Genomic DNA, 27,922 nt, shown 5'->3' on the forward strand with positions numbered 1-27,922 from the left:
AGGGGGAATCATGATATTCATAAGGAGAACACATGTCTCTGTCCCTCAGTTGATCTCACCCTATCAGGTTGTAGGTGAGCAAGAAGAAAATAGGGCCATGATGAGACTTTTTGGCTGGATTATATAGTTAACCCTTGTGTGGTACAATGGGGTATATTTGACCCGAACCTTGTTCATTGCAGTCCTGCACTTTGAAACTGGTACCACACAAGGGTTAATATTAGGCTAGCGGCTACGGTATGAATATTCAACTAAATACAGCCAATGCAAACACGTTTTTATATCACCATTTACCATTCTAAACCAAGCGCTCTACAAGGTCATGAGATAATACATGCACAATGTTACACACGGTGCTCTTCACAGCACAAACAAATTAAATATGCTAATACCAAGCAGACAGTACCTTAAGATAAAGCACTGAGGTTTTCTCTCTTGGACAACCATATGGTATGCTCTCTCTGAACAAGCAAATACGTGAGGAGGAAGCGAGGAGCACAAGCGTCCAGAGATATTATGGTATAACTGAGTAACCTAAAATGAGAAGAATATCAAAGTAGGAAAAGAGACATAACTCAGTGAAAAGGCATCAGAAAACATTTTGGCTTTAGTAACTAAAGTATTTAGTCCAATTGTGCCCACTGAACTGTTCTTCTAATTGTAGCTAAGGTAGCTGGGAAATCTTCTAGCAGTTCACTCTCAAACTCCTATTTGTCATTCAGGATCACTAATAAGAGTTCAGCCCCATCATTGTCCTTTGCCTCCTTTGAAAAAGATTCTTCTTCTAATTTAATCACTAGGACATGGAAATCTTGCCAAAATGGGCGCAATTGCACCTAAAAGTTCCGTTTTCTTTCAGTTGTACATTAGATTGGGTTGATGGGTTGGGGACGTTTTCAGCAAGCATAGGAAAGACAATGGTATGAAGAACCACTCTTCCTATTTAATAGTCATTGTGTAAAAAAAAGAAAAAATTTCCAAAATGTAAGGGGAAACTAAATGAGAGCAACATGTAAATAAAAATACATTAATGTACAGAAACGTAAAACTTCAAATGGGAAACAAAATAGAACACTTAATTCAGAGTTGGGTCTCAAGTAACAAAACTTTCAGATTGAAATCTTTACTTACATTGGTATTTGTCATTAATGTTACAGTAAGCAGTCTGGCCTTAGATGCTGTGGGAGCCCGGGGTGTCAGTGCCAGTGGGGTTCACTTTTGAGGTACAGGGAAGCTCCCTGGGCTGAGTCATATGTGATGTCATGAATAAGCTGCAAGCCTACATGGTGCACTACACACATAAGTGGGACTGGCATCTTCTGTATGCCTTATCTATATGCTAGTATACTTCTAAGCAGCCACTCTCCCCAATATGTAGTAGGCATGTGAGTGGCGGTTCATCAGTATCTTGCACTTGTACAATGGTCCTCCATATAGTAAACTACTTCTTCGTACTTTTGTACCTGCCTTTGCATATCTTTGTATCAGTATAATGCAGACGAAAACGCAAAAATATATTAGCAGCCTTACTGGACAGATTGATATTCCTGAAGTTTAAGTGACTTGCAGTTATACTGCAATGCTTAAGAATACTCGTAATATTTTTGAGCAGTGTACTTAACATAACAATGAGCGCTTACCAGTGATGAGTAGATTGGGAGGTCTTTGTATGGATTAACTAGCAGCAAAATATTTCCAATGTAGGTCTGAAATAGAATTTTTGATTAAAGCATTACACAGTATTTACATAAAATGCGACAATGAGCATCTGATGCAACTGAATTCGAACTTTAGGGCCATTGCAAAATGACATGTACTGACATGTGGACTTCATCTGTGACTGTACTCCCTCCTCATGGGTATTATGTTCATGGAAGAGCAAACATGTGAAACTGATGCTTTAACAAAATGGAATATACCAGATAGGAGTCTATGATCTAATACATATGAAGTACACAGTATTTAATGGTCAATCACAGATATGTCTTGAGGGCGCAGGTCACACACATATGCTTACAAAATTGCGCTAATGTACCAAACAGACAATATCAAGCGTTATATTTAGAGATGAGCGAATATACTCGTTAAGGCACATTACTCGAGTGAGTAGTGCCTTAGCCGAGTATCTCCCCGCTCGTCTCTAAAGATTCGGGGGCTGGCGTGGGTGACAGGTGAGTTGCGGCGGGGAGCGGAGAGAGGGAGAGAGAGATCTCCCCTCCGTTCCTCCCCACTCTCCCCCGCCGCTCCCCACCGGCCCCCGAATCTTTAGAGACGAGCGGGGAGATACTCGGCTAAGGCACTACTCGCTCGAGTAATGTGCCTTAGCGATTATACTCGCTCATCTCTAGTTATATTCTATATTATTTATCTATTGATCTAAGGCGTATGTTGTTGTCAGACACTCTCAAGGGTTTGCTTTCAGGACAACAACAAAATCAACCATTTGATCCTTTTGGTGCTAGAGTTGTCCAGTGCTTCTTCTGGTCCTGACTCTATATTGATCAAAATGCACGTTAGGCCAAAGCGAACCTCATATTACCGCCTAAGTACCATTTGCTTAATGTGCTATTGCTCAGATTCCTTTAGCAAAAACTTTGTTATTTTCACACATTTCGGTACTTTAATTTTAGTTCCGGAATGTTCAACAACTTTATAAGATACAAGTCAGGTCAGTGAATAGCAATGATGTTTGCTTGGAAATTTTTGGGGAACCTGTTTTGATGAATTGAGCCTTGATTAACTGAATTGCATTAGTTTTACTTTTCGAATGGCCAAAAAAATTCTTCTTATCCTTTATTCATGTACAGAAATTAGCTTGTGGTTGTACAAAACTTGCCTCCCTGCCAACTGTTATAAGAATCAAAGCTGAAGCAGAATAGCTCATATAGCTGCCAGAATTATATCTTTAGTAACAGTTGGAGAAAATCATGTCTCAGTTGGGAGGAATAAAACTTGCATTGTGACATATTTTGTTATATTACTTCTTCACAATTGTCAGTTCGCATCAATCATTAAGTACTGTCAGCCATACACTGCTTCCCTTCATACTGTACAGCTGTAAAAATAGAATGCTGTTTGACAAATGGAAACCATTAAAACAAAGCTTGTATATTTTATGCAGATGAAAAGGAATAGAGATTATAATAACAATATCTGTCATTCTGATCTTCAATGTTACATTGTTATATGTTATTACTCTTAGTCAAACAAGCATTTCTACTGCATTTCAGTTCATTTGCCAAACAAGGGTTTACACAAGGTAAGAAATGCAGAAAGGAATGAAAAGCAAATAACTGAAAATTTAAAAAAGAGCCGTACTTTCAACAATACTTGCATAATCAATAGTACAAGTGAATATAAGAACCTTGGTTAGATATCTTAATAACTTGACTTTATACTATATCTCCTTATCCATGTCTTCTGTATTTATCATTCACTCTCAATTCCTTACTAAAATCTATCTTCATAAACAAGGTGGATAACCAGCCCACTGAGGGATCAGGTTACATGTTGCTAATAGAAAATTATAAAGAAGGGTGGAGGAAGTAGCCATAGTGTGACAGTAACAGAAATAAATAAGGGAGATGGAACAATAACTCTGCGGCCCCACCCATTGGATGTTAGCATTCCTTCAAATCAATGCCTGACCCTTTAGACAGGTCTGTAGAACAATGATTGGGAATTGAAAACCAAGCCAGAATCCATACACAGACAGCTGTTTCAGGGTTTTTGCCCCTCATCAGTGTGCAGTAGGATCCTGGCTTGGCTAGTGAGAGGCCTGTGTTGGGAGGGGTAACATCACTCCTTAAGGAGAACTGCAAGAAGATAAGTGTGGAGTCTTATAAGGCTATCCATGCTCCTCTAGGTAATATGCAAATAAGGGGGATGTAACAATACCTCTGCAGCATAGAGGAACTGCTATTGAAGCCTCCAGTAAGGTTTATACTTCATGTCAATGCTGGATTAATAGCTATACTGCTTAGTACTATTATATAATGTCATCCATGCTGAGGCTGCTTGTGTGGATGTTCTGCAGAAATAGCAATGTAGGGTCTCCTTTTCTCTGTTTGCTGTGTATGGTAGACATCACAGCAACTAGTTTACACTCACAAGTGACAATTAGTGGCTATATTCAATAGGGATTATCTACTAATACTGTCTAAATAGTAGACAGTCTTAAAGTGCACCAGATTTATCATAGTGGCTCCGCTGAATGATATGATCTGTTGAATTTTAAGACTATCTAGTCTAAGCTTAGACAACCTATTAGTTGGCTTAGTTTATGCTGAAAAGTTGCCAAAATTTGTGGCAATGTGGTGCAATTTAACCCTTTGCAATCCAGTTTGGGATTCAGGGCTTCCTAGGGGGCTTTCTCTTTCTGCCATTATACAATGGCGCTGTCTGCTGGCTAGAGCCAGTACTGTGGTATGGGACATGTTGGAGAGGCCCCTGACAACAGAGCGGCCAGTAATATACAGTAAGAATACCCTGCCGGACGTCTTATGACATCGGAGCTGTACAGCCTTCAATCAGAATGTCAGACAGTGGATTGGAAAGGGTTAAGCCAGGCCCCTTTTTCAGACGGGTAGAAAAAATGTCCAATCTTAACTAAAAACACATAGTAAATGTGGTGCAAAGCATATTAGACAATTTTCTGGCATAATTTCTGCTAGAAAAGTGTCCCATATCTAATAGGAAATAAACCCAAATGTCTTCAAACAGTTAATTTAATCCAATAACTGAATTAATGATAAAGCATGGTAATCACCAAATTGAAATGAGACTGTCCATGAGTTAAAAAGAGAAGCAGCAAATGTTGCCTATTAGTTAACAAATCAACCATTATTTACTTCTTCAGTCTCTGTAAATCTAGTGCAGATGCTGTGATAATCCCCCACCTGTCTTTCTTTACACACTGTCAGCAGTCACAAGGTGTACTTACTGATATCACCGTTGTTGAGCAATCAATGGCGATGTTAGTAGGTATGGCATGAGACCACCGAGGCTATTGATTATCTGCAGAGGTCGCATGCCAGTACAGCATGTCATCACTGGAAGCTTGTATGCACAAACTGGTGAGGGGCAACCATAGTATGTATACTGGATCCCCCAAAATGAAGAATACTTACTAGTTGTTTTATTATTTTAGAATATTTGCTGTTTTTTTTTTATTTTCAAACTCTTGGACAATGCATTCAATATGTTCAGTACTGCGTATAGCTCTTTATAACTGGAAGGGTTAAACACAGCAGTAATGTGGACTCTTATTACACAGTGAGCACGTCTTCATAAATAATATAAAATGATTAACGTCTAATGAGAGACATCTAGATAATGATGTCATAAAGAAGTTATTGCTTAAATGTCATTCCAAGATGTAATTAGAAATGTGTTGCCTGTAGTCTTGATTATTTGCTCACTTGGAAGAGATCAATGCTAAACTTAGCAGGCCAATATAAAACTTTGAGATGTATTTGGAGCACTATGTCAAGAAAAAAAACACAATCTGCAATAATTAAAGATAAGTAACCATGTCTTCTCTTGAACCTGACAAGGGTTCAAATAATTAGTCTTCTATTATTCTAGACTGAGGAATAATGTTTATGCATGAAGACTAGGCTTTAAGTTCTCGAACCTTACCAGAGCTGAGCATCCGAACAAAGACATGCAATATGTCACAAAGTACAAAAAGCTGCACAGAGACATCTATAGGGCACTGTCAACACAATAAACATGAAAGTTCATGACTCTATAAAGACCATGCCAGACAAAAAGACTGGAAGAATATAGCTGTCAAGGAAGGATAACTCATGGAGGGATTTGAAAAAAAAAACACCAGACTTGTGGATCATGTCCCCTAGACAGATGCCAACAATTTGGAAGTGTTAACACACAACGGTATCTTCACATCAAATGTCATGATTTGGATTTGTTTTCCAATGACACACAAGAACACTTCATTATGAATGAATTTGTCGTGAAAAATAACCACATTACTAATTATATATTTGTAATGTAAGAGAATGGATGGATGGATAGATAGAGTTGCAATCAAAATTATCCCCCTCACATTGCAAATTAGGTGTATTTGCCAAATTTGAAACCTTCTAGATGTTTGCAAAAATGAATAAAACAAGAACAATTTAAAGAGAGGACACCTTGGGACCCAGAGAGTAGGTGAATATACAAATTACACACTCCAGCTCCCTGTCACCTCCCTTAAGAGTACCAAAGCTTTGTTAATGGTGCTCTTTCGTGGTGGTAGTGTCATTTTAATGACTATTGCAATCTTAGAGAACTATTCAACACCCTGAACAGAATCCCTCACAAGAGCAGACATTTGTAAATCAGGTGTTGTTTCAGGCACACCTGATGCAACTAATCAAGGGCTTCATTAGTTGCATCAGGTGTGCTTGAGATAAAACACATCAAATATGTGGACTGACTCAGGCTTTGTTGACTGTGACACTTGATTGCATGTTAGAAATGTGGATAAGTCAAGAGACTTGTCCAGAAAGTTAAGAGAAGAGATCTTTGTCTTTCACAAACAAGGTAAGGGATACATAAGGATAGCAAAGGCATTGAATGCTCCTAGAGATATGGTTGGAAGAATAATTTGCCAGTTCAATGTTAAAGGAACACTGGCTACGCTACTTGAGCATGGCAGAAAGAGGAATCTATTACTGACCAGCTGATTCCTGAGGAAAACCCTTGAGTGACTGCAAAAGTCCTGCACCAAGATTTGGTGGCAGCAGGCATTGAGGCTTCCTTTTGCACAGTAAGGTACATACTAAATGCTGAAGATCGTCATGCTCCAACTGCAAGAAGTACACTTCTACTGACCACAACAATATTAATAAACCACAGAAATTTGGGGATTCTGTTCTGTAGAGCAATTAAACAAAACTGGAACTTCTTGCACTTATGGACCTGCGGTACGTCTGAAGGAGGGAGAATGAAGCATATGCTGGACAGAGCACCCTACAGTGAAGCATGGCAGTTTGCAGAGTCGCCCTGGGGGTGTCTTCTCTAGCACTGGAAACCTGCAGCAAGTGGAGAGCAAGATGGATTCAATCAAATGTCATGAAATCCTAGGTGAAAATGTCATGCCTTCTGTGAGAAAGCTGAAACTTGGGCATTATTGGACCTTCCAACAGAACAGTTCCAAGCATATCTTAAAATCCACAAAGGCTTGATTTCATAAAAAGTCTTGGAAGATTCTGGAGTGGTTTCCACAGTCACCTGACTTGAACCCCATAGAAGAAAACCTCAAAACATTATTGAACTGGAGGCCATTGATCATGAAGAATGGACTAGATTCCTAAGTAACGCTGTCAGAAGCTGGTGTCTGGCTACGCATCCCATTTGAAACAGCTCATAACAGCAAAAGGATGCTTTACTAAGTACTAAAGTCACTTGTCATAAAGGGGTTTAATAATTCTGAGACTGCAGTATTCATCAGACGTGACATTTTTTAATTATTAAGCTGAAAGTTTGTACATTTTGCAAATAAACGTAATTTACAATATGGGTTGAATAAGTTTGATTGCAACTGTAGATAGACAGACAGATGGATATTAGTGTTTTCAAATGCCTTAGTTTGAAATAGAAGAATATAAGACATATCAGAGACAGAATCGCAAGCATTTTAGAGGAGGTAAAAAAATCTTGTTTTTTAAGGTAACCGAGCCTTTTACAAATATGGAAACCTTACTTTAGTTATTTAAAGTTTTCAATTTCCGTCTATTATGTAGATAGTGTAGTGTTTAGAGATGAGCGAACGCGTTCGTCCGAGCTTGATATTCGTGCGAATATTAGGGTGTTCGGGATGTTCGTTATTCGTGACGAACACCATGCGGTGTTCTGGTTACTTTCACTTCCTTCCCTGAGACGTTAGCGCGCTTTTCTGGCCAATTGAAAGACAGGGAAGGCATTACAACTTCCCCCTGCAACGTTTAAGCCCTATACCACCCCCCTGCTGTGAGTGGCTGGCGAGATCAGGTGTTCGCCTAATATAAAAGTCGGCCCCTCCCGCGGCTCGCCTCAGATGCGGTGTGAGTTAGATGAGGGACAGTGCTGTTTATACCGGAGCTGCTGTAGGGAAAGAATTGGTAGTTAGTGTAGGCTTCAAGACCCCCCAAAGGTCCTTATTAGGGCCACTGATAGCTGTGTGTTGGCTGCTGTTAGCAGTGGGATTTTTTTTTTTTTCTCAAAATCGCCTCTGCAGACCGTTGCACCTGGCATTAGGGACAGAAGTGCTGCATAGGCAGGGAGAGTGTTAGGAGTGAGTGTAGCCTTCAAGAACCTCAACGGTCCTTTCTAGGGCCATATTTATCCGTGTGCAGTACTGTCCAGGCTGCTGTTGGCTGTGCTGCATTTTTTTTGGGCTTCTCAAAATCGCCTCTGCAGAGCATTCCACCCTCCATTGATACTGCAGGGAAAGAATTGTATAGGCAGGGCCACAACACAGTTATTATTCATAGAATATACGCAGTGCTGCCTGTTGGTGGGAAAAAACTGAAAAGAAATCTATTTGTCCAGCCTGTGTCCGTCCTTACGGGCGGTGGAGACGTGTGAGCTGCGTGAAAAACATTGCTAAATCATACGCACCCAGCTACGCTTTACTGCTGGCTTCGCCATTTGCTTTCCTTAATTGGGAAAAAAAATACCTGCTCTGCCACAGTTAATAACTCTGCTACCCTCACGTTCTGTGACACATAAGCAGGGACACAGCGCAGTTATTAAACTTCTCAGGTTCATTGAATATACGCAGTGCTGCCTGTTGGTGGGAAAAAACTGAAAAGAAATCTATTTGTCCAGCCTGTGTCCGTCCTTACGCCTGTGGAGACGTGTGAGCTGCGTGAAAAACATTGCTAAATCATACGCAGCCAGCTACGCTTTACTGCTGGGTTCGCCATTTGCTTTCCTTAATTGGGAAAAAAAATACCTGCTCTGCCACAGTTAATAACTCTGCTACCCTCACGTTCTGTGACACATAAGCAGGGACACAGCGCAGTTATTAAACTTCTCAGGTTCATTGAATATACGCAGTGCTGCCTGTTGGTGGGAAAAAACTGAAAAGAAATCTATTTGTCCAGCCTGTGTCCGTCCTTACGGGCGGTGGACACGTGTGAGCTGCGTGAAAAACATTGCTAAATCATACGCAGCCAGCTACGCTTTACTGCCGGCTTCGCCATTTGCTTTCCTTAATTGGGAAAAAAAATACCTGCTCTCCAAGAGTTATAATAACTCTGCTACCCTCACGTTCTGTGACACATAAGCAGGGACACAGCGCAGTTATTAAACTTCTCAGGTTCATTGAATATACGCAGTGCTGCCTGTTGGTGGGAAAAAACTGAAAAGAAATCTATTTGTCCAGCCTGTGTCCGTCCTTACGCCTGTGGAGACGTGTGAGCTGCGTGAAAAACATTGCTAAATCATACGCAGCCAGCTACGCTTTACTGCTGGGTTCGCCATTTGCTTTCCTTAATTGGGAAAAAAAATACCTGCTCTGCCACAGTTAATAACTCTGCTACCCTCACGTTCTGTGACACATAAGCAGGGACACAGCGCAGTTATTAAACTTCTCAGGTTCATTGAATATACGCAGTGCTGCCTGTTGGTGGGAAAAAACTGAAAAGAAATCTATTTGTCCAGCCTGTGTCCGTCCTAAGGGCGGTGGACACGTGTGAGCTGCGTGAAAAACATTGCTAAATCATACGCAGCCAGCTACGCTTTACTGCCGGCTTCGCCATTTGCTTTCCTTAATTGGGAAAAAAAATACCTGCTCTCCAAGAGTTATAATAACTCTGCTACCCTCACGTTCTGTGACACATAAGCAGGGACACAGCACAGTTATTAAACTTCTCAGGTTCATTGAATATACGCAGTGCTGCCTGTTGGTGGGAAAAAACTGAAAAGAAATCTATTTGTCCAGCCTGTGTCCGTCCTTACGCCTGTGGAGACGTGTGAGCTGCGTGAAAAACATTGCTAAATCATACGCACCCAGCTACGCTTTACTGCTGGCTTCGCCATTTGCTTTCCTTAATTGGGAAAAAAAAATACCTGCTCTCCAAGAGTTATAATAACTCTGCTACCCTCACGTTCTGTGACACATAAGCAGGGACACAGCACAGTTATTAAACTTCTCAGGTTCATTGAATATACGCAGTGCTGCCTGTTGGTGGGAAAAAACTGAAAAGAAATCTATTTGTCCAGCCTGTGTCCGTCCTTACGCCTGTGGAGACGTGTGAGCTGCGTGAAAAACATTGCTAAATCATACGCACCCAGCTACGCTTTACTGCTGGCTTCGCCATTTGCTTTCCTTAATTGGGAAAAAAAAATACCTGCTCTCCAAGAGTTATAATAACTCTGCTACCCTCACGTTCTGTGACACATAAGCAGGGACACAGCACAGTTATTAAACTTCTCAGGTTCATTGAATATACGCAGTGCTGCCTGTTGGTGGGAAAAAACTGAAAAGAAATCTATTTGTCCAGCCTGTGTCCGTCCTTACGCCTGTGGAGACGTGTGAGCTGCGTGAAAAACATTGCTAAATCATACGCACCCAGCTACGCTTTACTGCTGGCTTCGCCATTTGCTTTCCTTAATTGGGAAAAAAAAATACCTGCTCTGCCACAGTTAATAACTCTGCTACCCTCACGTTCTGTGACACATAAGCAGGGACACAGCACAGTTATTAAACTTAGATAATTCATTCACTAGAGGCAGTGGGGCCTTTCGTTTTCCAAAAAGGGCAAAAATTATATTTGGCCTGCAGTCTTGCGCCAATTTATTTCCTGCCTGGGAAATCTAATCACTGGTAATACAGCATGCTGAGGGGTAGGGGTAAGCCTAGAGGACGTGGACGTGGACGTGGCCGAGGACGCGGAGGGCCAAGTGAGGGTGTGGGCACAGGCCAAGCTCCTGATCCAGGTGTGTCGCAGCTGTCTGCTGCGCGATTAGGAGAGAGGCACGTTTCTGGCGTCCCCACATTCATCGCCCAATTAATGGGTCCACGCGGGAGACGGTTATTAGAAAATGAGCAGTGTGAGCAGGTCCTGTCCTGGATGGCAGAAAGTGCTTCGAGCAACCTATCGTCTACCCGCAGTTCTGCGCCGTCCACTGCTGCCAATCCGAATCCTCTGTCTGCTGCTCCTCCTTCCTCCCAGCCTCCTCACTCCACTACAATGACACCTGCTCAGGAGCGGGAACACTCCCAGGAACTGTTCTCGGGCCCCTGCTTAGATTGGGCAGCAGCGGTTCCTCTCCCACCAGAGGAGTTTATCGTCACTGATGCCCAACCATTCGAAAGTTCCCGGGGTCGGGGGGAAGAGGCTGGGGACTTCCGCCAACTGTCTCAACAACTTTCTGTGGGTGAGGAGGACGATGACGATCAGACACAGTTGTCTTGCAGTGAGGTAGTAGTAAGGGCAGTACGTCCCAGGGAGCAGCGCACAGAGGATTCGGAGGAAGAGCAGCAGGACGATGAGGTGACTGACCCCACCTGGTGTGCAACGCTTACTCAGGAGGACAGGTCTTCAGAGGGGGAGTCAAGGGCATCAGCAGGGCAGGTTGCAAGAGGCAGTGCGGTGGCCAGGGCCAGGGGTAGAGGCAGGGCCAGACCGAATAATCCACCAAGTGTTTCCCAAAGCGCCCCCTCGCGCCATGCCACCCTGCGGAGGCCGAGGTGCTCTAAGGTCTGGCAGTTTTTCACAGAGACGCCTGACGACCGACGAACAGTGGTGTGCAACCTTTGTCGCGCAAAGCTCAGCCGGGGAGCCAACACCAACAGCCTCACCACCACCACCATGCGCAGACATATGATGGCCAAGCACCCCGCAAGGTGGGACAAAGGCCGTTCACCGCCTCCGGTTTGCACCCCTGCCTCTCCCCCTGTGCCCCAACCTGCCACTGAGATGCAACCCCCCTCTCAGGACACAGGCACTACCGCCTCATGGCCTGCACCCACACCCTCATCTCCGCTGTCCTCGGCCCCATCCAGCAGTGTAGTTCAGCGCACCGTTCAGCCGTCGCTTGCGCAAGTGTTCGAGCGCAAGCGCAAGTACGCCGCCACGCACCCGCACGCTCAAACGTTAACCGTCCGCATCGCAAAATTCATCAGCCTTGAGATGCTGCCGTATAGGGTTGTGGAAACGGAGTCCTTCAAAAGTATCATGGAGGCGGCGGCCCCGCGCTACTCAGTTCCCAGTCGCCACTACTTTTCCCGATGTGCCGTCCCAGCCCTGCACGACCACGTCTCCCGCAACATTGTGCGCGCCCTCACCAACGCGGTTACTGCCACGGTCCACTTAACTACAGACACGTGGACAAGCACAGGCGGGCAGGGCCACTACATCTCCCTGACGGCACATTGGGTGAATTTAGTGGAGGCTGGGACAGAGTCAGAGCCTGGGACCGCTCACGTCCTACCCACCCCCAGAATTGCGGGCCCCAGCTCGGTGCTGGTATCTGCGGAGGTGTATGCTTCCTCCACTAAAGCACCCTCCTCCTCCTCCTCCTCCTCTGTCTCACAATCAAGATGTGTTAGCAGCAGCATGTCGCCAGCAGTCGGTGTCGCGCGGTGTGGCAGCACAGCGGTGGGCAAGCGTCAGCAGGCCGTGCTGAAACTACTCAGCTTAGGCGATAAGAGGCACACGGCCCACGAACTGCTGCAGGGTCTGACACAGCAGACCGACCGCTGGCTTGCGCCGCTGAGCCTCCAACCGGGCATGGTCGTGTGTGACAACGGCCGTAACCTGGTGGCGGCTCTGCAGCTCGGCAGCCTCACGCACGTGCCATGCCTGGCCCACGTCTTTAATTTGGTGGTTCAGCGGTTTCTGAAAAGCTACCCACGCTTGTCAGACCTGCTCGTAAAGGCGCGCCGGCTCTGCGCACATTTCCGCAAGTCCCACACGGACGCTGCCACCCTGCGCACCCTGCAACATCACTTTAAGCTGCCAGTGCACCGACTGCTGTGCGACGTGCCCACACGGTGGAACTCTACGCTCCACATGTTGGCCAGGCTCTATGAACAGCGTAGAGCTATAGTCGAATACCAACTCCAACATGGGCGGCGCAGTGGGAGTCAGCCTCCTCAATTCCTTTCAGAAGAGTGGGCCTGGTTGGCAGACATCTGCCATGTCCTTGGTAATTTTGAGGAGTCTACCCAGGTGGTGAGCGGCGATGCTACAATCATTAGCGTCACCATTCCTCTGCTATGCATCTTGAGAAATTCCCTGCAAACCATAAAGGCAGCTGCTTTGCGCTCGGAAACGGGGGCGGGGGAAGACAGTATGCCGCTGGATAGTCAGGGCACCCTCCTGTCTATTTCTCAGCGCGTACAGGAGGAGGAGGAGGAGCATGAGGAGGATGAGGAGGAGGGGGAAGAGACAGCTTGGCCCGCTGCTGACGGTACACCGGCTGATTGCCTGTCATCCTTTCAGCGTGTATGGCCTGAGGAGGAGGAGGAGGAGGAGGATCCTGAAAGTGATCTTCCTAGTGAAGACAGCCATGTGTTGCGTACAGGTACCCTGGCACACATGGCTGACTTCATGTTAGGATGCCTTTCTCGTGACCCTCGCGTTGCACGCATTCTGGCCACTACGGATTACTGGGTGTACACACTGCTCGATCCACGGTATAAGGAGAACCTGCCCACTCTGATTCCCGAAGAGGAAAGGGGTTCGAGAGTGTTGCTATACCACAGGACCCTTGCGGACAAGCTGATGGTAAAATTCCCAGCCGACAGCGCTAGTGGCAGAAGGCGCAGTTCCGAGGGCCATGTTGCAGGGGATGTGCGTAGATCGAGCAGCATGTACATCCCAGGCAGTGCAACAGTCTTTAAGGGCCTGGCCAGCTTTATGGCTCCCCACCAAGACTGTGTCACCGCTCCCCAGTCACGGCTGAGTCGGCGGGAGCACTGCAAAAGGATGGTGAGGGAGTACGTAGCGGATCGCACGACCATCCTTGGTGACGCCTCTGCCCCCTACAACTACTGGGTGTCGAAGCTGGACACGTGGCCTGAACTAGCCCTGTATGCCCTTGAGGTGCTTGCTTGTCCTGCGGCTAGCGTGTTGTCGGAGAGGGTGTTTAGTGCGGCTGGGGGAATCATCACCGATAAGCGTAGCCGCTTGTCAACCGACAGTGCCGACAGGCTAACACTCATCAAGATGAACAAAGGCTGGATTTCGCCAGACTTCTGTTCTCCACCAGCGGACAGCAGCGATACGTAAGCAATACGTAGGCTGCACCCGCGGATGGAAGCTACGTTCTCTCTCACCATCCAAAACGGGGACATTTGTGCTTCATCAATCTGTGTCTAATATTCCTCCTCCTCCTCCTCCTGCTCCTCCTCCTGAAACCTCACGTAATCACGCTGAACGGGCAATTTTTCTTAGGGCCACAAGGCTCACTCAAATAATTTTTCAGAACAATTTTTATAAGTTTCAATTAGCTTAAAAGCGTTGGAACTTTAACTTGAACCAATTTTTCGTTACACTGGGCTGCCTCCAGGCCTAGTTACCACTTAAGCCACATTAACCAAAGCGATTCACCTGCCATCTTGGTTGGGCATGGCCAATTTTTACTGAGGTACATTAGTACTGTTGGTACACCAATTTTTTGGGGCCCTCACCTACAGTGTAATCATAGTAATTTCTATGTTCTTCGCCTGCACTCATGGTACAGAAAGGTGTGTGGGGTTGGCCTACAGTTTAGCTACATAAATGTCACTTGTGCCTTGGCTATACTAAGGCTACTGAAATGGAACGAAGACTGCGCTCCCGCTATACTGCTGCTTCAGAATTGTTACTGGGGCCTGTCTTGAGTGCTACTATTGCTTACATGGAACGAAGACTGCGCTCCCGCTATACTGCTGCTTCAGAATTGTTACTGGGGCCTGTCTTGAGTGCTACTATTGCTTACATGGAACGAAGACTGCGCTCCCGCTATACTGCTGCTTCAGAATTGTTACTGGGGCCTGTCTTGAGTGCTACTATTGCTTACATGGAACGAAGACTGCGCTCCCGCTATACTGCTGCTTCAGAATTGTTACTGGGGCCTGTCTTGAGTGCTACTATTGCTTACATGGAACGAAGACTGCGCTCCCGCTATACTGCTGCTTCAGAATTGTTACTGGGGCCTGTCTTGAGTGCTACTATTGCTTACATGGAACGAAGACTGCGCTCCCGCTATACTGCTGCTTCAGAATTGTTACTGGGGCCTGTCTTGAGTGCTACTATTGCTTACATGGAACGAAGACTGCGCTCCCGCTATACTGCTGCTTCAGAATTGTTACTGGGGCCTGTCTTGAGTGCTACTATTGCTTACATGGAACGGACACGTGGAGAGGACACGTAGTGCCTCAAAAACATCCCCCTCCTCCTCCAACAGGGAAAACATTGTTGGCAAATGCCTTTGCATTGGTTCGTCTGGCGGCAGTCCAAGAATTTCACCTTTACCGACACTACAAGAGAGCCCCCCCACCATCCCCCCGCCACGGCCCACTTAATCCTGGCCACATTCCGAAAACCAACAAAATACAACCGTGGTACTAGGTCCGCAGTCACCACCACATTACCACCAACGCGGTTACTGTTAAGGTGCATATAACCACGGACACGTGGAGAGGACACGTAGTGCCTCAAAAACATCCCCCTCCTCCTCCAACAGGGAAAACATTGTTGGCAAATGCCTTTGCATTGGTTCGTCTGGCGGCAGTCCAAGAATTTCACCTTTACCGACACTACAAGAGAGCCCCCCCACCATCCCCCCGCCACGGCCCACTTAATCCTGGCCACATTCCGAAAACCAACAAAATACAACCGTGGTACTAGGTCCGCAGTCACCACCACATTACCACCAACGCGGTTACTGTTAAGGTGCATATAACCACGGACACGTGGAGAGGACACGTAGTGCCTCAAAAACATCCCCCTCCTCCTCCAACAGGGAAAACATTGTTGGCAAATGCCTTTGCATTGGTTCGTCTGGCGGCAGTCCAAGAATTTCACCTTTACCGACACTACAAGAGAGCCCCCCCACCATCCCCCCGCCACGGCCCACTTAATCCTGGCCACATTCCGAAAACCAACAAAATACAACCGTGGTACTAGGTCCGCAGTCACCACCACATTACCACCAACGCGGTTACTGTTAAGGTGCATATAACCAGTCTGACTGGGGCATGCAGACACCTTGACAGAATGAATAGTGTGTGGCACATAGGTTCCCCATTGCTATGCCCACGTGTGCAGCTCCTGATGGCGGTGGCACAGGATTGTATTTCTCATTGCTTCTGTACAGCATTGTGGGCTATCGCCCCGCCCCTATTAAAGAGGGTCGCTACCTAGCCGTGCCAACCCTGTGCAGTGTGTGCCTGCGGTCCCTCGTCGTGGCAGACGCACTTCTAAATAGACATGAGGGTGGTGTGGCATGAGGGCAGCTGAAGGCTGCGCAGGGACAGTTTGCTGTGCGCTGTGGGGGGGAGGGGGTGCGGTTGGGCAGCATATAACTCAGGAGAAGTGGCAGTGGAGTGTCATGCAGGCAGTGATTGTGCTTTGTTGGAGGTAGTGTGGTGCTTAGCAAAGGTATGCCATGCTAATGAGCGCTTTTCAGAAGTAAAAGTTGTTGGGAGGGGGGGGGGCCCACTCTTGCCGGTATTGTGGCTTAATAGTGGGACCTGTGAACTTAGGATGCAGCCCAACATGTAGCCCCTCGCCTGCCCTATCCGTCACTGTGTCATTCCCATCACTTTCCTGAATTGCCCAGATTTTCACACATGAAAACCTTAGCGAGCATCGGCGAAATACAAAAATGTTCTGGTCGCCCATTGACTTCAATGGGGTTCGTTGTTCGAAACGAACCCTCGAGCATCACGGGAAGTTCGTTACGAATAACGAACACCCGAACATTTTGGTGTTCGCTCATCTCTAGTAGTGTTGCATCACATACGCACAGCACATAGCATAATCCTAGTTCTTCATATTATTTCCCTTCTTAGATTGCTCAGGTTACTCCATTGTACAAACTTACATATATCTGGTTATTGTTGAACCGCTTCTGAATCTCATACAATAGGCTGCTGTCTGTGAGCTCGCTGAGAGTTGCCAAGTCATCGTTTGGGGCAGCAGGCATTAACTTGATCTGTAGAAATAAAACGCAATTTATTGGGTTATATAACATGTACTGTTAATATGTCAGACCATTATCTGAGACCTATACTAGAAAAGACAGTTACTATATCTTAATCTACTATGAAAGAACCTATTTTACCAAAAAGAGGAAAATACAGCAAAGCATTCTCAAGGTGTGAGGTATTTACATGGGGTCATTCCATGCCAATTGTCCTAATTTGGGAGAGGGTACCTGCTCAACGACCTTCAATTTTGCTGAAATTTTTACAGAATGTTCGTACACCGCATGTATGAAGTTCTGCAAAGTTTCAGCATGGTGTATAGCTTGGTTGAGCCACTAGAGCCATTTGCTTAAAAGCCACTCTTCCCTCGCAGAACAAATAAAATTGACTGATAATTATCCCGTTTGAATGCAAAAAAATTGTTTGTTCCCTATTCGTTATCGCTGACTTTCAGTCAGCATAAAAAAACATTGCTGGATCGCTGGCTCCTTTCTGCGTGCAAACACTCCCCGCTCAACGCTTCCCCTTCGATAGGCCCATGTTACAGTGGTGAAGTTTGCCTGTTTAAATGCTCTACATGAGCACTAAAGACCTTAGCTGTGACGTCGGCGCACATGTATTCGTATATAGGGCTGTCATTTCATATAAAGGGGCCATTAAGGCCCATTTACATGCAACGATTATCGCTCAAAATTCATTAAAACGATGGCATATGGGCAATAATCATTGTGTGTAAATGCTACCATTGTGCACCTTTCATCCGAACAATGATTTTTAGATGAATTTAAAAACCATTGTTCAGACCGCATGCTGTGTTCTCCACAGGAGCAGGAGATAACATTATATTCTCTCTGCAGCCAGTGTGGAAAAAACAGAAAGCATGCTGTCTTTTGTATTTATGCCGGCAGTCATGACAGCCCATGCGAGAACAAAGGAGCTGATTGCAGAGCTCATACCACCTGCTGAGCTCGGCAAGCAGCTCCTGAAGGCTCATTTGCACGCAAATGAAGCTGATAAAGTACTAATTAGCATTATGCAAAATGATCACTAGAAACTGCTAATCTTTCAATTCTTTGAAATATTGTCTTTGCATGTAAATTAGCCTTTAATTTCCTCTCCTGCACCTTCTTATCAGCTAATGTATGACATCCACAAAGGTCTTTGTTTTGATCATCAATTAGCTGGTACAAATCTTCAGGAGAGGGTAGATAAGCTGAAAACCAAGCCCTCAGTCCAGTGTCACTGACGGATCTCCTATTGAGACTCACTCCACAGTTTCTATATACAGTTTATATACAAAGTGATATGCTGAAGTTGCAAAATACCAACTGTGAAAAACGTTTAATTAAACCCTATTGCAAAAATTATTGCCATTCCAAAATATATGCTCTTTATATGTGTTAGTTGTTTAAACCTTATTACCTGTTCCAGCTTCGTAGAGCTATTTAGTATATTTCTTTCCGAGGCATTGTCTTGTGAATAATGCTTGCTTAATGTCCTTCCTGAGTCTCTGAACATTGTGTCTTTTTCTAGCAAACTGTCTTGCTTAGAAATTGGTAAAGCCAATGGACGCCTAAAACAAAAAAAAAAACCATACAATTAAAAACTGAAATGAACTCAGTCTCTCTAGAATATGTGCAATTAACAAGGAAGATTTGGGATTAATTTATGCTAAAACTAAGAAAAACTGTATGCCGCTAGTGATATTTAAGATTCCATTAAGCAGCAGCCGTGTTAAAAATGCAAGCATCGGCAGAATAGTCATGAGATTCAGTTTTGCAAGAAAAGCAAATCAATAAGTAATCTGAAAGTTTTGCACCCAAAACTCATAGTAAACACAAGCTTATTACATGGGTAACAATTCTAACAATTCAAGCACAATAAAGAACCTAAAAATCATACATTTTAAAATAAAATAAAAAACGTGTTATTTGTATAGCGCCAACTTATTCTGCAGTGTTTTGTGGTAATTTATTTATTACACCCTCCCCCCACAACCACCCACCAAGTTGGATACTCATTTTTCCGACCTCGGAAGGATGGAAGGCTGAGTCAACCTTTAGCCAGCCACCTGAACCATGCAGGGATTGAACTTGCAACTTTCAGGTCGTGAGTGAGAGTTTAGGACTGCATTGGACACATGCTAATAAGCAACAGATTGATTAATCTGATTTGAATTAAGTTGATGGATGTACAGATATAGTGTTGGTCTATTTTAGAAATTTGTTAGTTAATTCTGTACCGATGTATAAATACCGTACATAAAAAATGTCCAAAACCCATCAATAATCAGAAGTACTGCTTTCTAATGGGATTTTGCATTTCAACTCCTTGTGAGAGAAGGGAAGAAAAGAATCACTCCGAGCACAATTTAACATCAGAGTCGGTATAATCATGGGGGGCATGGTTTGCTTTTGATATAAGAGGATACTGATCCGACAGGCTCCTGCTGGTTATCAAGCAAAATACCCCTACTCACTTTGAGTTCACCCTCCGGTGCTCTGAAGCTCCAAGAACCTGTCAAACCACCTGCTGACACTGACAAATACAATAAATTACCCTTAACACTATATAAATTGTATCACTGAGAAGAGGATAAGGGATAAAACGCAACTTTCCCTGAGTACAATAATCCTAGCAGCAACAGCCTAGGCTGTCATCAATGCCAGACACTATTGTACTCAGGGGAAATGCTTATAGACTATCAGGGGACTGTTTTCTTTAGAGGATTGCAGTAGCTAGGGACAAGAACATGTCAATACCGCTGTGGTGTGCTGAATACCCTGAGTGTGGTGTTGTGTGTCTCTGGAAGATAATTTAATACCTTTTAGTATAGCAGCTGCTGACAGAAGCTTTATAAGAGGCATATACTATCCGCTATGCATTTAATATAACAGCTGTAAGCAAAAGTTACATAAGAGGCAGACACTACCCCTTTTTAAAGAAGATGGGAAAAAGTGTGTCTTTCTTGTTATATTGCTAAATTAAAGGCACAGGATTATGCCTCTCACTCCATAAGAAACAGAGTAGTGTGATTAATACTCTCTGTTTCATACTTGCTTGGGAATAGACCATAGAATCATAGGATCGTAGAGTTGGAAGGGACCTCCAGGGTCATCGGGTCCAACCCCCTGTTCAGTGCAGGATTCATTAAATCATCCTAGACAGATGTCTGTCCAGCCTGTGTTTATGTATGTAGTTTTTCTTGACTCACCCTTATTTCATATTCTATATAGTACTTTGATATATTAGACCCCTGATGAAATGTAACCAATCAAAATGTGTAGGATCTTATTTGTATACACATGTATTGTTACAATATTTAGTGTAGTGTTTTTGCACTATGTCTGCATCATAAGACAGGACCTTAAAAAGCTCTCTAAAGGACCACTGCCCAAGAAAAAAGGGTTAGTGATCTGGAGCATGTCATGGCACCCACACAGAATGATGTGCAACAACATAGCAGCAAAGGCAGCGCTCCAGAGGCAAGGTGGGAGATACAATCATGCAAACATCGTGGGTATCCAAAGTGGGGTGAGAAATATTAAATGACTCACCCTGACGTGCTCGGCCCCCCTGGACAAGGAAGGCCTGGTACACCCCTGATCCAAGTATGCTGTATAATCACAGTATTTTCATTTGTTGTATCCGTCCCGGTCCACCGGACATCCACACAGGAAGAACATCAATGAGGGCCCCAAATTGGGAGATCGGAGAGCATATGTAATTGATATGTGAGATTGTTGGGGGCTCCTAAGAAATTTCTATAAAACCCCACCTCTTCACTTTGACATGGGCTGTAAATCAGATACCTCATGCACAAGATGTGGATTGTCAGAGATGGATCTCTTACATGTGATGTAGAGCTGTGCTAAAACAGATCAATTCTGGGAGAATGTATGCCTGACAGCTACCTGCTGACCCTACTGTCTGTTTGCTCAGATATGTCAGTGAACTTACTATAGTAGAGAGTCACAAATTAGCCCTTTTGCAATTATTTCTTCTGGCCTGAAAGCTAATAGATTTTCATTGGAAAGCCTCTCAACCTGCGAGGATAGCAAAATTTATAGAGATGGAAGCACTTTAGTTTGGGAAGTATGTTCTCACTAAACATTAAATCTTTCAAAAATGTGACGATTTACAGGTTCCTCGGTTGACAAGTCGGTTGACAAGTTGACTACAGGTTGACAAGCTGGGACTTGTACTTTTGAAACTTACAAAATGTAGACAATTTTAAGCAAGGTAATGTGGTTATGGTTGTAGTTTGTGGATCTCTTTTACAGACTAAGGGTGGCTTCACACACGCACAAAAACACGCTTGTATTTACAACAATGCATTCCCTATGGTGTGTTCACATGTTCGTGTTGTACAGGTGCGTGCCTGCAGAGATAGGACATGCGTGCACCATAGGGAATGCACGTATTGTTTTCAATGGAGCCGCGGCTGCTGCCGGCGGCTCGATTGAAAACAATGCTCTGCCGGCCCCCTGCATTCTTTTTCAGGGAAGGGCTTTACATATAAGCCGTTCCGTGAAACAGAAACATTTTAGTGTAAAAAAAATAAAAGAAAAAAAAATACTTACCCCGCTGCCGTGACCCCTGCGGTGAGCGCTTCAGCCAATCACAATCAGAGCTACCAGTAGGCGGGGATTTTAAATCTCCAGCTGCTGATAGTTCAGAACTACAGAACCGGAGACAGCGGCAGAAGCTGCGGCTGAGCCCGCCAGGTGAGTTTTATTTGTTTATTTTTTGTACATTATTTTAAATGGCTTTTCAGGGAAGGGCTTATGAAACGATGAGCGACGGCATAAAGAAAACTGCATGATGTAAGAACAGTTACACACAACGATTATTGCTTAAAAGACGGCTTTTGAGCAAATTTTGAGCGATAATCGTTGTGTCTAAATGGGCCTTCACAGGCTTACAGTCTGTTCGGAAGAGATTGTAAAAAATGGAAAGGGGAACTGGTTGTTTGTCTTCATGTAAGGGAAGATATATGTGAGAGAGAAGAATATATAGAGTCTCTATTGGTAGAGATTAGAGATGAGCGAGCATACTCGCTAAGGCAAACTACTCGAGCGAGTAGTGCCTTATGTGAGTACCTGCCCACTTGTCTCTAAAGATTTGGTGCGTTGCGGGAATAAGCAGGTGGGAGCGGGCGGGGGGGGGGGTGAGATCTCCCCCCCCCCTTCCTCCCCGCTCTCCCCCGCCGCTCCCCACCCCCCGCCGGCACCCAAATCTTTTGACACGAGCAGGCAGGTACTCGCTTAAGGCACTACTCGCTCGAGTAGTTTGCCTTAGTGAGTACGCTGGCTCATGTCTAGTGGAGATACCTGAAAACAATAAAATCCTTATAGGGGGTTTCTATAGGCCACCAAATATAACAGAAGCCACTAAAAATCTATTACTGAGGCAAAAAGATGAAGTAGCAAATCACGATAAGGTAATTATTATGGGAGACTTCAACGAGCACCATCGAGTATGCTAATACTCGAATGAGCATCAAGCTCGGACTTGTATGTTCGCTCATCTGTAAAGATAACAAGTTTCTGTCAACAACTAGCGTTAAGTACCTTACCAAGCTTTTACAGGATCCAACTACAGGGACAGCCATTTTGACATAATAATAACTAACAGACTCACCAGAATAACAGGGGAGCAAGTTGAAGGGCAGCTGGGAAATAGTGACCGTAGTATAATAAATTTTAATTTGCCTTTTAAAAGGGATGTTTATCAGGAGATCATTCTCACTCCCCCCCCCCCCCCCCCCCCCCCGCTCACCCCGTCGCCCCCTCGAATCTGCTCAGACTTGTATGCAGTCACTCGAGAAGAGCGATGCTCGCTCGAGTAACTGCCTTATTAGAGCGTGCTCGCTTATCTCTAGTTGGTAAATAAAATGAGAATGCTCGGGCTGTGTGAGAATGTGTGTAAGTGGGTAAGTAACTGGCTGAATGATAGAAAATAGAGGTTGGTTATTAATGGTACATACTCTGATTGGGTCACCATTACTAGTGATGTACCACAGGGGGGCAGTACTGGGCCCTAGGCTTTGTAATATATTTATTAATGACTTGGTAGAAGGGTTGCACACTAAAATATCAATATTTGCAGATGACTCAGAACTATGTAAAGAAATTAACACATGGGAGGACAGATTGCGGTTGCAAATGGACCTTGAAAACATAGGGGCTTGGGCAGAAAAGCGACAAATGAGGTTTAACATTGATAAATGTAACATTATGTACATGGGCAAGGGTAATTCATGCCACTATTACACGCTAAACGGGAAACCACGGAGCAAAACTGACACGGAAAAGGACCTAGAAATTTTAGTTAACTGTAAACTTAACTGGAAAAAACAGTATTAGGCAGCTGTTGCCAAAGCAAATAGGATCATAGAAAGAACATTGTCCCTTCTCCTAAAGAGTCGCTGCTCAGACCACACATGGAATATTATGTACAGTTTGGGGGGCCAGTAGTCAAGAAGTTCATATCAGAGCTTGAGCAGGTTCAAAATTGGGGTTATTTAGTTTAGAAACAAAGACAGCTGAGGGGCGACATAATACCTATGTATAAATATATCAGGGGACAATAGAGCAATCTCTATCATTATCTATTTATACACAAGACTATGATTGTAATAAGGGGGCATCCTCTACGTCTCGAGGAAAGAGGGTTTCTACACCAACACAGAAAGGGGTTCTTTACAGTAAGAGCAGTGAGACTGTGGAACTCTCTGCCTGAGGATTTGGTGATGACGAATTAAATTAAAGAGTTTAGGAGGGGCCTGGATGCCTTTCTTGAGGGTTACAATATTACCTGTTATAGTCATTGATTACTACAAAAGGGCTGTTGATCCAGGGATTATTCGGATTGCCAGACTTGGAGTCAGAAAGAAATCTTTTTTCCTAAATGAAGAAAATTGGCTTCTACCGTATTGTTTTTTTTGCTTTCCTCTGGATCAACACAGAGGAAAGGGATTTGGGGAGGGGGGGGGGGGGGTAAAAGGCTGAATTAGATGGACACAAGTCTTTTTTTAGCCTGACATACTATGTTACTTTTTGTCTCTCTGTCCCATAACCCAAGAGGGACATATGGCACAATACCAAGGAACTGTTGATCAAATACATTAAACTTTCTACAGAAAAACTGTTGCCAAGCTAATAGCATGCTATGTTAAATTAGTTATGTAAAAGGTACGAATGTTGGACATTTAGTGAATTTAAAACATTTTTCTCATGCAACACATAGGCATAATTGATTGTCTGACAGCTATATTTGTTTGAAAAACATCTACTATACTGCTGCTTTTTTGTTGTGCTACTCTTTGTCCCATATATCAGTTAGCAATATGCAGAAGCCGTTACATCAACACACAGTGCTTTCACCAAATTCTAAAAATATTCTCTTTTTTTTTCTGCACTCATATTTTTGAAAATTGCAAAATTGCAAAATTCTGTTTTCAGCCTGCAGAACTTACATATATGCCCACTATCTCCAGGGCATCTGTATGGAGGAATTCCAAAACTGTCAAATGCACCTCAAAGGGATTATCTAAAAATAGATTTTTATCACCTACCAATAGGATAGGTGATACAAGGCTGATCAGTGGGGGTATCACCAATGAGACCCCCACGTATTCTGAGAACAGTGGTCCCATGTCTGCCCCTTCTCGACACTATGGGCTCAATGTGCACAGTGATATCAACTTGAATGGAGTCATGAACCCACATGTGCAGCACCACTCCATTTATTTCAGTGGGTCTGACAGAAATAACTAAGCACAAGCACTCGGCTATCTCTGTCAGCCCCATTGATGATGAATGGAGCAGCACCACATGTGCATGACTGTGCCTTCATTTAATCTCCTTCTTTCTGCAGGTGGTGCAGCAAGCACTGATTGAGGAGGAGATGGGAACACTGGCCCACCCGTTCTCAAGATCAGTGGCAGTTTCACTGATCAGACTTTTATCAGCCATCCTATGGATAGTTGATAAAACCCAATTTTGGTACAACCCCTTTAAACTGAATGTCCACATTTTAACATCAAATGTTTTTATGTCCAACACTGTGCAATGACTAATTTTTTAACAGAGCTCCAAATCCCCTGCATAGTCATAGAGTTAAATGAAACAAAATGTAAATTCTAGCAGCCTTTGGCACCAGTAGAGGAAGCTTAGGGACTTACTGCATATTGCTATGCAAACAATTCAATAGTAATACACTATGCAGTAAGCTTGTGCAGTAATCTTCCTCCCTCTAGGGGTATTCAAGTGGGTACATGCACTTTTGGAGTGATTTCCCACATTGCGTTTTTGTACCTTTTTTTACTGCTCTCTTTGCAAAGCTTTGTTTCTTCCAATAATGCAGCGACTAGATGGTCATTGCAGTGATGATAACCACAGCTAATTATTACACAATATAACATTTTAGTTTTTTTTCACTTTCAATGCTTTTTTGGGTCAGTGGTATTGTTTTAAAAGCACGGCATGCTGTAGATATGATATTTGTTCAGGTGTTTTCCCATAGGCTTCCCTATCTGCAAAAAGTACAGCTGAAAACATGTAAAAAATGTTGGTATAAAAAAATAAGTAAAAAAAACAAAAATGCTCCATTCTCAAATTGTACACTACTGGGGTTTTGCAGATGTAATTACAATCTTGGCAATATTTCATGTCAGACCTGATTAAGCCATTAGTTTGTGCCAGAATGTTTGTCTTTTGCATATTAAACCTTCCATTCTTTGGAAATCTTGCCCAAGATTCTAATTCCATCTGCAAAACTCCAGAAGCACCCGATTTGCAAAAGGAACTTTTTTGTTTTCTAACTTTTGCACAATTAGGCTACTTCCACACCGGCGATTTTGTCGCAAAGCAACAGTGCTTCAAATCGCATGTATGTAGAGGCCATGCTTTCCTATGGGGTATTCCACATGAGCGATGTCTTGTAGCTTGCTAAATTGTGAGACTACAAAATCGCGGCATGCTCTATACAGCCACGATTTGTGATTTTTTTGTAGCCCATGTTTCCCTATGGAGCCTTCCTATGTGTTGCATTGCATCACACGAAAATGCTATGCGATATTACTCCCATTATCTCGCACCCATAATGTGTCACCTGTAGGGATGAGCGAGTATACTCGCTAAGGCACTACTCGCTCGAGTAATGTGCCTTAGCCGAGTATCTCCCTGCTCGTCCCGAAAGATTCGGGTGCCGCCGCGGGGCGGGGAGCTGCGGGGGAGAGCGGGGAGGAACGGAGGGGAGATCTCTGTCTCCCTCTCTCCCGCCCGCTCTGCCCCGCTCCCCGCCGCAACTCACCTGTCAGCTGCGGCAGCCCCCAAATCTTTAGGGACGAGCAGGGAGATACTCGGCTAAGGCACATTACTCGAGCAAGGAATGCCTTAGCGAGTGTACTCTCTCATCCCTAGTCGCCTGTATGGAAGTAGCCTTAAACATTTACCAAAGCTGATAGTGAAGATCCTACTCAGTGCAACAGCTGGACATCCATAAGGAAGCTCCTGACAAAAATGAGCAGATTTACTCTTGAGAAAACTGTCTTACATGCTTTGTGCTACATTTACTATGTGTTTTACATGCTTTGTGCTACATTTACTATGTGTTTTACATACTTTGTGCTACATTTACTATGTGTTTTAGACACTATCAGACCCCTTTTCAGACTTAAAAAGGGTGTGGCCAACTAATAGTTGGTATAAACTGTAGACTAGATAATCTTAAAATTCATCAGATTTACCATCCAGTATGAGTTGCTGTGATTAATTTATCATAGTTTAAGACTTTTTGTCTTTGTTTGAATTACCTAACATTTATACAGTACTACCACGTTTCCCCGAAAATAAGACCTATCACAATAATAAACTTACGTCCTGTGTTTAAATTTTTGCCATGGTGGCAATCAAGATGACACTGTAGTGATGGCTGCTAACACATGCCGCTGGGGAGCCAATCACAGTGGTCCTGCACTAGCTATCACTGTGGTTGGTCAGTCAGCATGAACTGACCAATCAGAGTGCATCTGCCCCAGTTCTCGCTACTTACAATGTGAGCTCTCTCTCCAACTACTGCACCATGCTAATGGTGGTTGGGGAGAAAGGGCTGAAGAGGGAATTATGTCCTGAAAAGAAAAAATATAGCGATCAGTGTTAGTGTATGTGTAGTGTTAGTACTTGTAGTGTAGTGTGATCAGTGTATTAGTGTGATCAGTCAGTGTAGTGTAAGTGTAGTATGATCAGTCAGTATATTAATGTAGTTAGTAAAGTGTGGCCAATGTGTCAGTGTATTTAGCATAGTGCCTGATCCTGCCAGTGTAAAAACGAAAATACAAAAACAAAAAAAAGGTTCTTGTTGTTTTCCCGTCTCCGTCTCCCTGTCCCTGAGGCCTCGCTCACACAAGCATACATTTGCACGTGCTTAGGTGTGCACAAATCCATGCGTCCATGCACATGCCAAAACACGTGTGAACGAAGCTCCGTGCAGCATTGCTCTCAATGGTGCTGCTGCTGGCGGCCCCATTGAAAGTAATGTCCTGCTGACAACCCCTGCAGTGATTTCAGGGAAGGGCTTTAAATACAAGCCCTTCCCTAAAAATCATCCCTGGCTGTAGTAAAAAATAAAAAAAATATACTCACCTCTCTGCTGCTGCCAGAGCTCAGGCACGTCTAGCCGCTTGGCTCCTGGCACTGTAATGAAGTTCTTTCAGCAGGCAGGGACATAAAATCCCCACCTGCTGAAAGGGCTGCGTTTGATTGGCTGAGCGCTCAGCCA

General features: G+C 44.2%; 1 protein-coding gene across 1 annotated transcript in view; it reads right to left on the reverse strand.

Moving 5' to 3' along the window:
- MYO16 (myosin XVI) overlaps positions 1-27,922 on the reverse strand; it is a 339,522-nt gene that overhangs the window by 187,149 nt on the left and 124,451 nt on the right. Inside the window, exons 10-13 of the mRNA XM_066579909.1 lie at positions 18,560-18,710; positions 17,035-17,145; positions 1,641-1,706; positions 407-534 (exon numbers count right to left, since the gene is read on the reverse strand). Coding sequence (XP_066436006.1) covers positions 407-534; positions 1,641-1,706; positions 17,035-17,145; positions 18,560-18,710 — 456 coding nt within the window. The remainder of the gene's footprint in view (positions 1-406; positions 535-1,640; positions 1,707-17,034; positions 17,146-18,559; positions 18,711-27,922) is intronic.

This window comes from Eleutherodactylus coqui, chromosome 1, assembly GCF_035609145.1.
Source record: "Eleutherodactylus coqui strain aEleCoq1 chromosome 1, aEleCoq1.hap1, whole genome shotgun sequence".
Lineage (NCBI taxonomy): Eukaryota > Metazoa > Chordata > Amphibia > Anura > Eleutherodactylidae > Eleutherodactylus > Eleutherodactylus coqui.